Here is a 16,974-nt window from a genome sequence, read left to right as displayed (position 1 = left end):
TGGCATTCTCTGATTTGATCTGACTTTTGTTTTTATCGTAACTAGGCTTTTTGTACTTGTCAGTTGTGCGCTCACTTTTGTTTTCATTGGTGTTATTCCGCACTGTGTGTGAATTGGAGCGCCTATCAGTGCCGCCAAAACTGGATCGACGATTCTCCGATCTTTGTTGCACATTTCGAGCCTGAGTAGCAGGTCTTTCTGGATCAGGTGGTCTCTGAGCAAACTCTTCAACACGAGTCATTCCACTCAGTCTTTTCTCAAAAATATTGATATCTTGCAATTCAATTTCAGTGAAACGAGGTCTGAGACTGGGTGTCATTTTGTAGTATATCATCATAATGATATCCTCGAATGGTGAATTCGTAGTTTTGAGTACTTTCAGCCATATCATCAATTCTGAACATTGTGTGGTCGAAGATGTTTTGCACACTGGCATATTTCTGAAGTGATTTCTAGCCTCATTTTGTCTCTGAGGACCCCAAGCACAATCGATGAAATCTTTTCTCAATTGATAATAATCAGTATTGTTCTCTTGCAAATCTTTCCAAGGTGCCATATGAATCAGCTTATCATCAATCAGGACCATTAGGGCATCACAATACTGGCTTTGGGATACTTGGTATGGCTGCATACGTCTTTCAAATCGGTGCAAAAAGTTGTAAACTTGGTACTTATTATCTTCCGAGTATCTTACTCCAAATTCACGCAATCTGTCTAGTCTTATGTTGAAATTTGAATTCCCAAATCTGATTCTATAATTTAGTTTGCGTTCTGGGGGGTTGTTTTGTTGCTCATTTTCAGCCTGAATCCATTTAGGATCAATCTGCACTTCTTGATCGTCGTCGTTTCCGTCTCGATCATTCGCTCGATCATCGCGTCGATCATGTCGTCGATCATCTCGGTTGTCGCGATTGTAGTTACTGCTATTACTGCTACCGTCGAAGCTGTTGCGATTGTTGTTGTTATAATCACTGCTTCGGTTGCTATTTCGATCATCTCTGTTATCTCGATCATTTCTGCTATCTCGTCGATCACGGCTGCCTCGATCGCTGTTTCTATTATCTCTGTTATCTCGATCGTTGTTTCGGTAACCTCTGCTATCTCGATCATTTCGATAGTCTCGATCGTTGTTTCTATCATCTCTGTTTGATCGTGATTCTCTTGAAGATGATCTATCGCGATTAGGTCTGTTATCAAGCGTACGATAGCTATTGTTACTGCTACCGTTGTTGCCACATCTCTCGTTACTGCGGCTGTCATTATCAGTGTTGCCCCTGTAGGGGGCGGGGGACCTTGATCGATCTCTAGATCCTCTCCTTCCTCGGAAAAGATCTGCGCCTTTGCCTGGATTTACACTGCTGCGACTGGCAGTGTTATCGGCGTTAATACTGTTTAGGTTGTGCACAACTGTCGGCACAACAGGGGGCTGGTAGGGTGGTTCTTCTGGATCATGAAGCTCTGCTATGAAACCGTCAACGTGATCTTTCCATGATAAATACTCCGCTCTTTCGATCTGCATATTTTCTTGATCTTCTAAGTACTGCATTTGGATCTGATGCATTAAATTACTCATGTACATATTTCTCTCTTTCATTTTGTTTATAATGAGCACGTGAGAGGTGAGTACTCGATCAGTAGTTTCCCTGTAGGCTCTGAAGGTTGTTCTCATCTCTGATCTTAGGTCATTGATCCTCTTCTCGTGATCTTTCTTGAGATCTAATTTCATTCTGGCCATTTGAGCACGTAGCTCTAGATATAGGTGACCTACATCCTCTCTGGTTCTTGAAATCGCCTTTTCAGAGTCAACTACTCGACTACTAATGGTGTCTTCATTTTTATCATGATTGTCAGATGCAGCATAGGCCCATTTTCGAAAAATTAACTCGTCCTGAGACAATGGTGCTGGATATTGCTCATCAGGCTTTTTCTCAATTTTCAAATCAATTTTCTTCTCAAAATTCACAGGATCAAAACTGCAAATTTGGGCCATTTTGGATTCAGCAATATTTTTTAAACATCTCTCTGATCGGTTTATTTCATCTTCGAGTTCATATTCCAGTTCATTTTGGTTTATCGATGCATCAGGATTTTCAAATCCTGACAGTAGTGCACTGCTTCCAGCTATAGCTTCGTCAGCACCGTTCGCATCTATTTCGTCTAAGTCAGTTTTTAGAAAATCCAAATCACCATCCTCGAGTGCTTCCTGATATTCCTGGGAATCGATCCGAATTTCAGCACTTCGCCATTCCCTTCTCTGATCCAAAATGTTCTCGTGCAAGCTGCGCAATAATTTTCGATCTCTAATTTTAGGTGGCTTCGATTTAGGTGTTTTTTGAATTCCTAATTGTTCACGGCGTCGAAAATCAGCATCTTTCGCAGCATTTCTGGTCGAACGTCTCAGCTGCTTTTTACCGTTATTCTGATTTTCATTTAAACATCTCTGATTTTCATTTTCACATCTCTGATTTACGCCGTCACTGTCATATTCTCTGATTTCAGGTCGCAATTGTGTCACACGTGTATCCAAGTTAATCGATGGAAAACTGGATCGTCGCGAATTGTCAATTCCAGGATTTGGAGAATTATTTTCAGCTGTCATCTCATATAATCGTCGCATCCGTTCAGGTAATAATTCAAGAAATTCATCCGATAAATATTCCAAATTATTCGTAGCCATTATCGAACTTGTAACTTCTCTGTTTCAGGTACGTGGTACAAGCTTTTACAACGTTCAGCGCTTGACCTTGAGCTTTCGTGTCGAACTTGTTCAACTGTGCTCGGTTTTTCCAAACCAAAGCTTGTCGAACTTGGTATGAAAGCTCTATTTATTACGCGATTTTCGACACTTTTTCGCGATTTTTTCGAGAATAAAAACTCACGTACCTGTTCTGATGAACGTTGCGGTCGCCAAGTTGACCGTTGGTTGATCGTTGCAGTCGCCTGGTTGACTGATTGGTCGCCTGGTTGACCAAATTGGACCGAAATTTTTCCGAATAAACGATAAAAAAATTCGCGATTTCTTCGAATCGTCTCTGTGAGGTGAAACCTCAATTGGAAAACTAGTTTCCGATGCAATAAATTGCAATTTGCGTCTTACGAGCGCAATTGTAGGCTAGGCCTGAGAACACGCGGTGTGCCTCGTTTTCGACTAAAACGTCTCTGCTTGCGCCTAAATATTGCAATAAATGCAATTTTGAAAAGCCCTGGGTTAGAGAACCACGCTTGGGCGCCAAATATGTGGTGGTTTGGGAGGTCTTTACTTTGAGGGAGACCTCGTTAAAACCAGCGTGCATATAATAAGCCCAGGGAACCTAAACTTGCCCGATATCCTTGCGAAAGATATCAAATTGCAATGATGTTGAGACACCTCATAAATGATCATAAGACCGCTAAATGTTCGTAATATTTTATTCACTTCTCTGGTATAACACACGCGAAGATTTATAATAAAATACACTACACATTATTGAATAAAAATACACTTGTAGTATCGACTACAAGCGGAAGCTCTGAACTTGCTACCTTACGCTAGCACCAGTGAAAATATACCTAACGAGCTTTCAAAGCTCGAAGCTCGGAGTGGCGCATCTCGAACTAGTTCGATAGAGTGCACTACTCGTAAGCAGTGCTGCCACTCCGACAGGAACACAACTTCCCTCTAGGTGGAAGCTGCGGGCGCATCCCCTACCGGTACAAAGTCTTATGTTGAAACGCAAAATCTGCGATTTCGGCTGACCTGTCAATCAAAATGGCCGCCATTTTGTAAGTAAGGCCAACTCTTTTTTGGGCAAGTTTGCATTAAAATGTTCCTTAGGATGTCCTCTTTGAGAAAAAAGTTGTCCCGGTGGATCGGGGGGGGGGTGCAATTACTCCTACTGTCATAGGTATGCCGATGCCGGACTATAATATGGCAAACTTTTTTAAAAATTTTTTCAACTTTGGAAGGTTCTGCGTACGTGGCCAACATTGTTAGAGGCAGGGGGAGTTTTTCTTGAAAAAAGAATTGTCTAGAAGTATTTTGCTCAGCGATAAAAATTTTAAAACAATTTCTACCCGCCACAGATGTAAATTTTTTTGTCAATTCTTAATATTTTTCGATCTTCTTCAACTCGGAAGAGTTTTTCTTGAAAATTTAATTATTTTAAAGTACCTTGCCTAGAAATGACATTTTTTAAAAATTTGTACAGATGTCAATTTTTCATTTGTTTTTGGTCAATTTTTTCCACTTTCAGAAGCTTTAATGCGAGGAAACCAACATAATTTGAGAGACTAGGGGAAAGTTGTTCTTAAAAAGTTGCTTATTTAGAAAGATTCTGCCCATAAATGAAAAATTTTTAACCAGTTTCTACTGACATCAATTTTTCATCTTTTTCATTCATTCTTAAAGACATTTGCTTGGTCAATAGGAAATTTCCCGTAGTAGGTATAAGTTTCATTTGATAAATTTTTCCACTGGGATCAATATTTGAGGAGTTACTTACAGGCCAAAAATCAAATTTGAGGGCTTTTAGATCCACAATAGGGGGAGAACGCTCACCATGAACGCAAAGAGACACCACAGATTCGTGCTTAGCACATAAAAATGGATCAACAGGTAAGGTATGCATAACAACTTACCAAGATGAATAATATCCAGTTGTTAAAAACACTTCAACTCGGAAAAAAAATGTTGACGTGACACAGCGAAATAAGTAGTGCACATGAGAACGTTATTCAGATATTTGTAAAAGGACATGAAGTGAGTATCGACTAGGCCTACCCAGTAGTACGTAGAAGTAAAAAGCATAGAGATGTGATGAAAACCAATTGGTAGGGATATATTTTTAGCTACATCTAACATCTGGGTAGTTTCACCAACAAGTATGCGAATTGGTAAACAAGCAACCAACGCAACTAAACGAAACGTACCTATGTACCTATGTAAGCTACCCACCTAGTTGGCAAGTATGATTCCATTATTGATGATTTACCTACCTTGCGAAGGAACAAAAGACACGATTGACAGAGGTGCATTTTCCTGAATGCTTATGCAATAACACAATGGTACATACAAGGCAATCCGTTTCCTGCAATACACACCCTCTCAATCCCACATGCAGTTTCTAAACGTGCACTACCTGCAGTATGTGACATGCACAATAATTCCTCTGAAATCTTTTCCCATTTGAGGTCCTCCTACAACATTTTATTGAATATCCCCTCCAATTTTCTAAAAAAAAAAAGTCAAAATCGACCCGTCGTAGTTGACACCCCCTCACCAGTTGCAAATTAAAAAAAAATAGTCGATTTTGAAATTTTTTAGACTCGAATAAAAAATCTTTTTGAAATTTCTCATTTTTATTTCAGTGAGTTTTTGCAAAATTTGGGCAACTTTTCGTTACTTTTTAATTTTACACGATTATTCACAAAATATTTATAATATGTACATAATATTAACGAACTGGAAAAAAAATTAAATCACAAAGTGATGCTTATATTTAAATTAATGTACATAAAAAAAGCTATCACAACAACAAACATCGCACCCAGGGAAACTAGAATGCCCTAATGTAACGTTCAGTAACCAGCGTACAGTAAAATATGGTACATTATTTATCGTCAGGAAGATCGAGAACACTTTTACTGAAGGCTAAATCCCAATAATGCTCGACGCCGTGTTCTCTCAACTGTTCCCTGGCTAATTTTTCTGTGGCGCAAGCTTTCAATTTGATCTCGCCGAAATTTCTTTGTTTCACTAGTCCCTGTTGAAAAAATTGACGATGAGAAAAATCCATTTACAAAACAAAAAGTAGGTATAAAAACATACGATAACTTACTTCCCAAACGAGACAACATTTATTTGGAACTTCATCGCCGTTTTTAGATTTAATGATGTCTTCTTCCCATTTGATTCTATGTAACATTAATCTGCAACGAACAATGCGAATAGTAAGCATTCGTATTACCTAAATTAAAAATATAATTTGACAGTGGTCGTAGTATTTTACCTTTTATACTTTTTCATTTGTTTTGGACTTCCTTCGACGACAACAATGTTACAATCTTGAAACATAACCACGCTACCAGTCATAAATAATTGTTTCGCATTCGTTTCGATGCTGAATTTTTTCGTCGCGCTACTCAAGCCGTCAACGCTAAAATAAATAAAAAATAATAATAAATGAATGAATAAATTAAGTCATTCAGGATGAGAAGGAAAACACTCGATAGATCCTTATAATACACTTGTGTTCAGCTACCTAGTACCTACATACCGAAAAACAGCAACATGTACACCAGTGCTGGTATCTTCTTCAAGTTTACGAACAGTTTTGTCTCGTTTCTGTTCAACGCTCAATTTTCCAGACGCGTTCGCTTCTTGTCGTTTGGCCATTTGAGCTCGAACATGAGCTTCCATTTTAGTTGCATCTTGAACAGCTTCGGTACCGAGAACTCTCATCAAATTTGATTGCGTCAACTCCTACTGAAAAAATTGTTCTGACAATGAAACCTCTAAACAAAATTTTATTTGATGTTGATTGTATTTGTTTTATTTTTTATACTAGGTATTTTTTTTAAAAATCAAGACTTGACAATTTTTTTAAAAAAATAAATTTTTAAACATTGCCAAAAAAAAATGAAACTTTTTGACAACTTTGATAAGTAAATAACAGTGGCAATTTAGGAAAAACAGGAATTTTTGACTTTTGCAAAAAATGTAACATTCCCTCTCACTGATGTTGGCAAAAATAGGACTTTCTGAAGAAAGGTATTTTTAGCAAGAACTGTAATACTCCACAAGTTTAAGAAAACACCCACCAAAAAAAAAAAAAATGAAACTTTCTGTTAATTTTGACAAAAAAAGGATTTTTTTCAACAATTTTTCCAAAAAATTGAATTTTTAAACAATATTTTGAAAAAAATGAAATTTTTTGACAATTTTGACAAAGCAGGAATTTTTAACAATTTTGGCAACGATTAGGACTATTTGATGATTTTTTTTGCAAGAAACGTCACTTCCCATTGACTTTGAGTCAAAAACTGAAATTTTTGACAATTTTAGAAAAAAGTGTGACTATTCAATACTGTTTTTTTTTTTTTTTTTTAATTAAATTTTTAAACAATTTTGTCAAAAAAATGAAACTTTTTGACAATTTTGGCAACGACGATTAGGAACATTTACTTCCCATTGATTTTGACAAAAAAAGGACTTTCTGACCATTCTGCCAAAAAGGTTCATTTTAAATGGGAATTTTTGAGAAAAACATACCTAATCTTTTTTAGAAATTTCTGTAAAAAAAACAGCGTAAGTATCTATTTTTTTGATAATTTCAGCAAAAACAGGAATAGGTTAGATTCTTAACAGGTTTGAAAAGACGTTTTGATGATTCTGACAGAAAAAGAAATCTTTCTTTGGCAATTTTGTGAGAAAACATGAATTTTTAATAATTTTACCAAAACATAAAACGCATGGAAAATTTTTACAAAAAAAAAAAATTTTTGGACAATTTTGGAAAAGAATAATAGTTACTTATGTGGCAATTCAATCAAAAACATAAATTTTTGACAATTTTTGCAAACTTTCGAGATTTTTTTTTGATTTTACAAAAAATGCGATTTTTTTGATGATTCCAAACCTTAATTTTGGGCGCTTTGCCAAAAAAACAGGGCATTTGTTTAGGAATTTTGAAAAAAAGGACCCCTGAATATTCTGCAACCTAATCATCAAGGACAATATTCCCAATTCAAGCAATTTGCTATATAATCGTGACAATTAACAACGAAAAACTCACCTTTTCGGATTTTTTTGGAGATACGCTTACATCTTGAGGCGAAGCTTTGTTCTTATTATTTAAACTTTTATGTTCATCAGTGGAATGATCGTTATTCAACGCAGCCATATGATTGGTATGGCTATCACAATCGGAATCCGCTGCGACACCCACCTAAAAATAGCAAAAAAAACACAAAAATTATACAAAAATTTACCCCACAAAAAGTCCACGAGAAAATTACTACCATAAATATACCTACGTACCTACGTACTATATACATTAATAATTTTTCAAACAGATGCATATTCTGTGATCAAAGTGGATCAAACATGTAATCGAGATGATTAATAATCAGCCATAGAATCGATCTACTTACTCCTCCTCCTTGGATGAGCTTCCTGCGAAACTTTCCCGAGGGACTTTTGAACACATATCTTTCTTTTTTTACACTAGTTAATGGTGGTCCTTTCGGTTGCAGGGTTAAATGATAACGGAAACGTATTCTCGAATTTCTCGACCGCTCGTGTTTATTCTTCAGATATATATCGATCATCAGCGGGAACCCAACGTGTCCGGTTTCGCATACCATATAAGGTGGGTCTTTAATGACTGATGAAACAGAAAGAGCAACGAATTCAGTCAGAAACACATCGAAATCCCACGATTACCTTTTGGCAAAATATAAACACGTTACCTCTTTTATGATTAGGAAACGACTCGTGCAAATGAAAGACAACTTTCTCGACAAAATGGTGTATTTCGATGTTATCAGCGCCTCTGAGGAAGAGCTCCCAATCGTGGGTGAATCCTTCGACAGTCGGTTCATTTCGTACTGTTGATACATGGCCAATTTCAAAAACCACTTGAACACACTGCAAAAAATACATACACAGACAGATTATTGTTTACATCAGGAGAAAAGCAACAGTGTTCTTTGATAATTATGGTCACCTCACTTTTTCATTCATTATCAATAATAATATACGAGTAGATAAAGCTAGCAATACATAAAACCCAGACTGATATCAATGCAGTGTATTACTCGAGCATCGTAGTAGTCTTAGTATGTAGATAATTCATTGGCAAGACAAAATATACGTAATAATATGATGAGTAGTTCACCATTGAGACTGGCAAACCTCACTTTTCCTATACAAAATTTAGGTCAATTTTTTTTTCAATATTATTATTACAAGTTGATTATTATGATTACTTACAGTGTATGCCATTATTAAGGCATAAAGCCATTTGCTAAATATAATAATTGTAATGGTAACGATGATGGACGAACGACATCGCAGATTTTCTTATCAATTCGACCAAGCCATTATCATTATTGATAGTGTTAGTGATGGGATATTATTATCGATATATATCGATATGTGAGTGCATCGATATTTAATCGATATGAAAAATCCTATATCAAAATATCAGAAAATTTTTAAAAATTACGTAAATAAATTATTGTCAATTGTGCGAGGTGTTTTCGTGAATCCTTGGTACATATTACTAGCGTTGTCGAATATCCGGATACTCGGAAATTCGGATTTCTCCAAAATCATCATCCGGATATCCGGATGCATCCGGATTGTCGCCATCATTCCGAGTTTTCTCTTGCGATGAAGTGATAAGCGATTTTTAAATTTTGAAAAAATTCATTCTGTGGATTTTTCACAACCTTATCTTTTGTATTTGGCATATCCGAGTGCAATCCGGGTATCCGGATGCACTTCGGATCCGGATTAATAATTCGTTTGTATCCGGATGCATCCGGATATTCGACATCGCTACATATTACACAACAATATTAGTCAAGTCGTATAGGAGTTGATTTTCCCTGTAAAACAATGTCCATATCATTACTCATTAGAGAATATTTTTACTTTTCAGAGCATATTTTGGCATTTTTTAGGCAATATTTAAGCGCATATTTTGGGGTTTTTACGGAAAGAATATCCGAGCCCTGATCATAATAAATGTATTACCAAACAGGAAAAAAATCAAATTACAAAGTGATGCTTATATTTAAATTAATGTATGTACATAAAAAAGCTATCACAACAACAAACATCGCACCCAGTGAAACTAGAATGCCCTAATGTAACGTTCAGTAACCCAGCTACAGTAAAATAATACATTATTTATCGTCAGGAAGATCGAGAACACTTTTACTGAAGGCTAAATCCCAATAATGCTCGACACCGTGTTTTCTCAACTGTTCCCTGGCTAATTTTTCCGTGGCGCAAGCTTTCAATTTGATCTCGCCGAAATTTCTTTGTTTCACTAGTCCCTGTTGAAAAAATCGACGTTGAGAAAAATCCATTTACAAAACAAAAGTAGCTATAAAAAGATACGATAACTTACTTCCCAAACGAGACAACATTTATTTGGAACTTCATCGCCGTTTTTAGATTTGATGATGTCTTCTTCCCATTTAATTCTATGTAACATTAATCTGCAACGAACAATGAGTATTGTAAGCATTCGTATTACCTAAATTAAAAATACAATTTGGCAGTGGTCGTAATATTTTACCTTTTATACTTTTTCATTTGTTTTGGACCTCCTTCGACGACAACAACGTTACAATCTTGAAACATAACCACGCTACCAGTCATAAATAATTGTTTCGCATTCGTTTCGATTTTGTATTTTTTCGTCACGCTGCTCAAGCCATCAACGCTAAAAAAAATAAATAAATATGTAAATCAAAAGTCATTCGAGATTAGAAGAACACTCTCGATAGATCCTTATAATACACGAGTGTTCAGCTACGTACCGAAAAACAGCAACATGTACACCAGTGCTGGTATCTTCTTTAAGTTTACGAACAGTTTTGTCTCGTTTCTGCTCAACGGTCAATTTTCTAGATGCGTTCGCTTCTTCGTGCGCTTTTTGTCGTTTAGCCATTTGAGCTCGAACGTGAGCTTCCATTTTAGTTGGATCTTGAACAGCTTCGGTACCGAGAACTCTCATCAAATTTGATATTCGGAGCTACGGATAGAAAAGAAAGGATTTTAGAACTCCTCGGTAAGTATCGAGTACGTAATTCGATTTTCATGCGCTTACTTTTGGTTCAGGAGGCGGTACTAAACCTAGACGTATTTTTTCTTGCTCTTCTTTCCAAGCTTCTCTCCTATTCTGCCTTCTCAATTTCTTTTTTTCTTGTTTAGTTAGGAATAAGGGCATAAAAACAGGTTTTAAAGGATCGCTAGGAGGTTTCATTTGAATCGGATGTTCCACCAAGTGCGTTATTGCTGATTTGTTGATAAGATGAACACAGTTTTCGTCTTGAACTTGATCGTACCTGAAATTAACCGCCCATTGAGTATGTTTTTTTTCTGTTACAAACAAAAAAAACGAACACAATTCACTCACGTGGTATCGTTGATAATGACAGAATCCCACCATTCGATTTCGGGCACTTCATCGAGTTCTTCTTTCTGTTTAGACTCCAATTTGGCCAACTTGGCCGCAGATGAAATACCCGTTCTGCGAGCAATTTGTGAGATTTCATTTTGTAACTTTTCCAATTGGGCTTTCATTCGCATACGATCGGCGAGTTGTTGAAATTTGCCGGGTTCGTGGAATTTCAGAGCACGCTTAGAACGTACTGCTCCCTTTATAGCGATACGATTATCGAAAAATTTGCTTTCGACCGTATCTTCGGATTTTTCACGAATATGTTGACTTAATACTTCGCGTTTTTGGGCTCTTATATTCGCTTTTAAGGTTGGTAAGATGTGAGTTAACTGAACTTCTTTTCCGGTGACGTCTACCGTTCGTCCTTCGCTATCCAATATCAAAGGGGCTGGTTTATCCGTAACCGCAGGCTTTGGAGCGATAAATTTCAACATGCCACTGTCGATTTTCGATTTCAAGGCGAGCTGTACGAGAATGTTTAAACGAAATATATTAAAATCAGAATTTTATAATTCGATCGTGTGAAAATGAATGAAAACTCACTAAAGTTGAAGGCAATTGTACTGGTTTTGGCATGGCTGGATTTATACCGGTTATAATTTGAGCACGTTCATCTTTCTGTTTTTTCTTTTGCTCGCCTTCCGAATCTTCGGCGCTTCTTTTATTACCAATTTTACTCTGAGCATTCTTATTATAATGAATCACCAAGTCTTGAATACGATCTGCTAACTTTGATCCTCTTTCGATGTCTAGTAGAGGAATTAATTTATCTGGAAAAATTAAACGATTAGTTCGTTGGTATCGCTGGAAATCATCGAGAATATTATAATGTGTTGAAGTTACCTGTCATTCTTCTTTTATCATGTCCCGATGTTATACTATTCATAATTACTGTTACTAATGATGGATCACTGTAGCCGAGAGATTTATGGATAACATTGGCCACTCTAGGTTTCAAATCCTCTAGATCTTTATTAGGAATGTATTTCGCCATGTCGTATTCACTTTGTATAAGCAATAGAACTACTAGCACATCTACCTTATCGATTCTGTCAACTTCTACAGCATATATTTATTTCATTAACAGTATAGTTTTAACATTTATTTCCAGTTACTTGGTAAAATAGCGTAAAAAGATGTTAGTTTTCAATTTTTGGTCACCGGTCTTATCAGCAGACAGCAGATAATAAGGCCTTCGAGCATGAAAGCAAACAACCGAGTGAGTGAGATGAAAGGTGCCAAATTTTGAAATGTGGAGTGGAGAACTCAATCAAAACACTCACTGGAGTCCTGGAATGAAATAAAATAAAATAATAATTCCAAAATTTCAAAAGAAAGATATAAAATAAAATAAAATTCAAAAAACTTCCGCGTACCACTAGCGAACCTATGGTTGAATTACGTAACTACAATGAAGCATCTAGCATTTCACTTGGTTACCAAACGTATCCAACTAGCACGCAGATAATTTCGGTGATAATTCTGGTAACAAAAGCAAATGACCTTGTTTGAAAAAAAATTCGAGTGTATTGAAAACAAAATGTTGAAGGAAAAAATTGCGATTGGAAAAAAATTTTACTGAAATTCTACATCGCTGTGTTCGTGAACCCGATTAATTTTCTAATTTGACGAAATTCGTGGTAGTTAATTTCGTATTGTGAATTTTTAAGAACCAAAAACATCTCCAGCATCCAATCATATTGTGTTTTTATCATGTAGCATTTTGCAATTGGAAACATGAGTTGACAGTATGAAGAAATCTGATGTTCTGCCTGATGTGAAAAGCGATATCGACACTAAACGTCTTTTCAAGTACGTTAATCCATTCTTAAGCTTACTCCTAGTATACTAAGATTCGATCATCCAAGGATCAAAATATTGCTCGCCGATGCTCCCTGAAGGGGTGTTTTACTCGCAGATGTATTGCAAAGTTACTTTGTATGGTGTAATATGACTCTGCTAATCAAACTTTCTATTTTTTTCCTTAGAACTGTAAATGAAATCTCACACTATCTGGATCAGCAAAGAAACCGTATACGAACGACTTCGGATCTGTTCGCAAATGCTGTGGAAAGTCAACGGGCGAGGCTGTGCTCGTACATCGAGAAACTCATTTTCTTAGCTCCGTTAGAGTATGGTAGAAAATGCGAAGAAATATTATGGAGGAAATGTTTTTACGATGTTTATACCATACTTAAAAGACTCAAGAAGGTGATTATTCATCGTTACTGTTGATTTTACTTCGTGTATTCGAAATATTAATACCAAAATTACGAATTTACAGCAAGATGTATGGACTGAAGCTGAAATCGCCTTATTGGTCAACCTGTTATACTCGGGAATTGGATTTTACCAACATTTGATTACCAGATTACAAGAAGAGTTTAATTTAAATTTGGACGGTGTGACGGAGTTTCCTATGTATAAATGCAACTACGGATTGTTGTATTATAGTTCGAGTGTGTATTTTAATATCACAACTTATTCCAGAGTGATTCGTTTCAATTTGTAATTCTATTTTTTGAACTGTCCTCAGATAAACGTCTAGAGAGTAAATCGTCGGATGAGAGTAAAATTAGAGAATGGGCGGAGACCTGCGTTCATAGGAATTTACTTTGTATCGGAGACTTGAACAGATACATGTTCGATTTATATCCAGGTTGGGATATCTCTGTGGCGTATCGTTACTATCTGAAGGCTCTGTATTTGAAACCAGGAATTGGAATGCCTCATAATCAACTTGGCACGTTGTCGAATTCGCAGAATTTAACGTTGGATGCGGTTTATCGATATTTAAGATGGTAAAAGCAGTTTTGTGAAAGGTCTTCTGTTGAGATTTTTTGATCACTAATGAACTGTTTATTGCGCAGTTTGTATTGTAAAGAATTATTCGACGGAGCTGAAGGTAATCTGATCGCAATTCTGGAACAGTACCAACCTATTGGACCATTCTATAATGGTTTACCTCTAAAGAAGCGTATTTTTTCACAATTTTCGCATTTAATTGGAATATGGTTTCTGCAAAAATCACCCATCAAAGATGTCGATCAGGTTGGTCATCTGTAGCATGTGTAATTCAGTTTTTAAAAAATGATAACTAACTCCTCGTGTAAATTTACAGTTGTGTTTGGAATTTGTGGACAATATTCACATATGGTTCCCGGACGAAGTAGAGATGACAACTATTCTCAAACATGATCCACCTTCTTTGCAAAATTTGATCGAAACGAAACAAGTGAAAGCATTTGATTTTCCTGAAAATGAACATACAGTGTTCAAAATACTCGTCAGCTTCATCATCTGTCACGATAAACTCGATCAAAAGCAACGAAAAGGTAAATTATTTTTTTTTGATTTACAAATTCGTCTCATGTTTTTCAATCATTACCTTATTGTTGTCCAGGAGTAGGGCTGACTAATACAACTACAACTGTAATCGTCGCGATTATATCGAGAGCCATAGAATGCATCGTTAATAAAATCAAAGAACGATTACCAACGCTTAAGGTTCCATCATCGAACAGTAAAAAATCAGGAGGAAATAAAAAAATGAATCGTAGGAGACGTCGTCGACGTATTTTACCGACGCAATCATTATCCGATGACGAATTATCTGATAACAGTACGTAACACGTATGCTATTTAATTACAAACTAAACTCATTGTTTTTTTTTAAATTTTGAAATCGATTGCTCAATTTTTTTTGCGATAATATTTTAAAAAGTCGATTGTTGTTTGAATTGGTTTTTATTTTTCATTAGGTAATTTATCTCAAGAATGCGACGATAGTGATGAAGACAGCGAAGAAAATCTGATTTTTGACGAGTTCGATGACGAGTTGATTAAATCGAATTCAACCAATGGACATTCGGTTTCGAGTTAGTATGAATTTTAAAATAAATCTGAGCAGGTGTTCGTAAACCGTCAACGAAGTTTTCTGAAATCCTTTCTTGACGGTTCAAATCGTTCTATTTTCGTTTGAGAATAATTTTTTTTAAAAAAACTGTACGAGGATAGGTCATTTTATGTCAAATTGGCTCGATTTTGAAAAATAATTGTTTTTTTTGTCCAATAAGCAAAATTTTTCAAAGTATTGTTTTTTGACAAAAATTCTCGTTTTTTAACAAAATTGCTAGAAAGTCTCAATTTTTTTCAAGAATTACTCAAGAATCTCTCTTTTTTGCTCGAAATTGTAATTTTTTGTCAATAATTCCCAAATGGGTCTTTTGCTAGAATTATCAAAGCTCTATTTTTTGTCTGCTTTTTCTAAAATTATCAGTTCTGCTTTTTGTCAAAAAACAGTCAAGAATTTTGCTTATTCAGAAATTGACTAAAAACTCGCTTTTCTGAAAATGAAAAATACTTAGTTGAAAATTGTTTTTTTTTTACTAAAAAAATCCAAAAAGTCTTACTTTTTTCACAAATTATTCAAAATTTTGCTTGTTTGTCAGAAATAGGTAGTTAAAAGTTTTCGTTTTTTCAAAAATTGAGTTGAAACTCGTTTTTCAGAAAAATAGTTGAAAATGTCTTTCTTTACGAAAAAAATTTCAAAAAGTCTCACTTTTTTCAAAAATTGAGTAAAAACTTGCTTTTCTAAAAAAAAAAAATACTTGATTGGATTTTTTTTTTTTTTTTGCGAAAAAAAAATCCAAAAGGTCTTATTTTTGTCAAAAATTATTCAAAATTTTGCTTGTTTGTCAGAAATAGTCAAAAGTTTTCGTTTTTTCAAAAATTGAGTTGAAACTCGTTTTTCAGAAAAATAGTTGAAAATGTCTTTTTTTGCGAAAAAAAATTTCAAAAAGTCTCACTTTTTTCAAAAATTGAGTAAAAACTTGCTTTTCTAAAAAAAAAAAATACTTGATTGGAATTTTTTTTCCGAAAAAAAAATCCAAAAGGTCTTACTTTTGTCAAAAATTATTCAAAATTTTGCTTGTTTGTCAGAAATAGTAAAAAGTTTTCGTTTTTTCAAAAATTGAGTTGAAACTCGTTTTTCAGAAAAATAATTGAAAATTTTCTTTTTTTTGCAAAAAAAAATCCTAAAAGTTCACTTTTTTCAAAAATAATTATTCAAAATTTTGCTTGTTTGTCAAAAATAGTCAAAAGTTTTCGTTTTTTCAAAAATTGAGTTAAAACTCGTTTTTCAGAAAAATAGTTGAAAATTGTCTTTTTTTGCGAAAAGACATCCAAAAAGCACTTTCTTCAAAAATTATCCATATTTTGTTTGTTTGTCAAAAATAGTCAAAAGTTCTCGTTTTTTCAAAAATTGGGTTAAAACTCGTTTTTCAGAAAAATAGTTGAAAATTGTTTTTTTTTTTGCAAAAAAATTTCCAAAAAGCCTCACTTTTTTCAAAAATTATCCAAAATTTTGCTTGTTTGTCGAAGATTGCGAAAAGTGCCATTTTTTTGGGAATAATTACCAAAGAAAAGTCCTGCTTTTTGCCAAAATTATTAAAGTTTTGCTTTTGGCCGAAAATTAAGAAAAATACTCGATTTTGTTGGCGAGTAAAATTCACTTTTTTCTCAATAATTCCAAAAAAGGGCACTTGAAAATGTTGTAGTTTTTTTATTATTTTTTTCTTGACGTTAAAATGTTTTGATCACGATGTATAATTTTTTTGGTCATTTTTGGATTGCTTTCCCTTTATGGATTAAAGTTATTAAAAATTTGACTACGAGTCCTGTTATATTTACATAATCAATTTATGTAATTTCGATGATTTTTTTTCAATTTCTTTGGGGGAGGGGGGTTGAAGAGGGCGCTGAGGGACCGAATCAAAAAAATAAGTTGGTATTCTTG

The 16,974-nt window shown here is 34.9% G+C and overlaps 3 protein-coding genes across 4 annotated transcripts in view; 1 reads left to right on the top strand and 2 right to left on the bottom strand.

Moving 5' to 3' along the window:
• Positions 1–5,368: 5,368 nt before the first annotated feature.
• Positions 5,369–9,115, bottom strand: LOC135848693 (U4/U6 small nuclear ribonucleoprotein Prp3-like). Of its 2 annotated transcripts, none has more exons than XM_065368655.1 (8): positions 8,972–9,115; positions 8,449–8,626; positions 8,131–8,363; positions 7,773–7,925; positions 6,255–6,460; positions 5,988–6,134; positions 5,817–5,907; positions 5,369–5,741 (listed from the first exon to the last, which is right to left on the bottom strand). In XM_065368655.1, the coding sequence occupies exons 1-8, from the start codon at positions 8,981–8,983 to the stop codon at positions 5,589–5,591; spliced, it is 1,173 nt and encodes a 390-aa protein (XP_065224727.1). In that variant the 5' UTR covers positions 8,984–9,115; the 3' UTR covers positions 5,369–5,588. The 2 variants fall into 2 exon arrangements, with proteins under 2 accessions (XP_065224727.1, XP_065224728.1); XM_065368656.1 differs by lacking the exon at positions 8,972–9,115 and adding an exon at positions 8,711–8,838.
• Positions 9,116–9,759: 644 nt separating this feature from the next.
• Positions 9,760–12,365, bottom strand: LOC135848692 (U4/U6 small nuclear ribonucleoprotein Prp3-like). The gene is made up of 8 exons (XM_065368654.1): positions 12,021–12,365; positions 11,721–11,947; positions 11,133–11,641; positions 10,824–11,061; positions 10,534–10,748; positions 10,290–10,436; positions 10,119–10,209; positions 9,760–10,044 (listed from the first exon to the last, which is right to left on the bottom strand). Exons 1-8 carry the CDS (start codon positions 12,169–12,171, stop codon positions 9,892–9,894), a joined length of 1,731 nt encoding a protein of 576 aa, XP_065224726.1. The 5' UTR covers positions 12,172–12,365; the 3' UTR covers positions 9,760–9,891.
• A 296-nt stretch (positions 12,366–12,661) lies between these two features.
• Smg5 (Smg5 nonsense mediated mRNA decay factor) overlaps positions 12,662–16,974 on the top strand; it is a 31,708-nt gene continuing 27,395 nt past the window's right edge. Inside the window, exons 1-8 of the mRNA XM_065368653.1 lie at positions 12,662–12,989; positions 13,166–13,388; positions 13,462–13,636; positions 13,714–13,978; positions 14,048–14,228; positions 14,299–14,512; positions 14,581–14,799; positions 14,939–15,055. Of these exons, the coding sequence (XP_065224725.1) occupies positions 12,928–12,989; positions 13,166–13,388; positions 13,462–13,636; positions 13,714–13,978; positions 14,048–14,228; positions 14,299–14,512; positions 14,581–14,799; positions 14,939–15,055 (1,456 nt within the window). The 5' untranslated portion in view covers positions 12,662–12,927. The remainder of the gene's footprint in view (positions 12,990–13,165; positions 13,389–13,461; positions 13,637–13,713; positions 13,979–14,047; positions 14,229–14,298; positions 14,513–14,580; positions 14,800–14,938; positions 15,056–16,974) is intronic.

Source organism: Planococcus citri, chromosome 5, assembly GCF_950023065.1.
Source record: "Planococcus citri chromosome 5, ihPlaCitr1.1, whole genome shotgun sequence".
NCBI lineage: Eukaryota > Metazoa > Arthropoda > Insecta > Hemiptera > Pseudococcidae > Planococcus > Planococcus citri.
The sequence above is the reverse complement of the archived record's forward strand: the minus strand, read 5'-3'. Positions and strand labels throughout refer to the sequence as shown.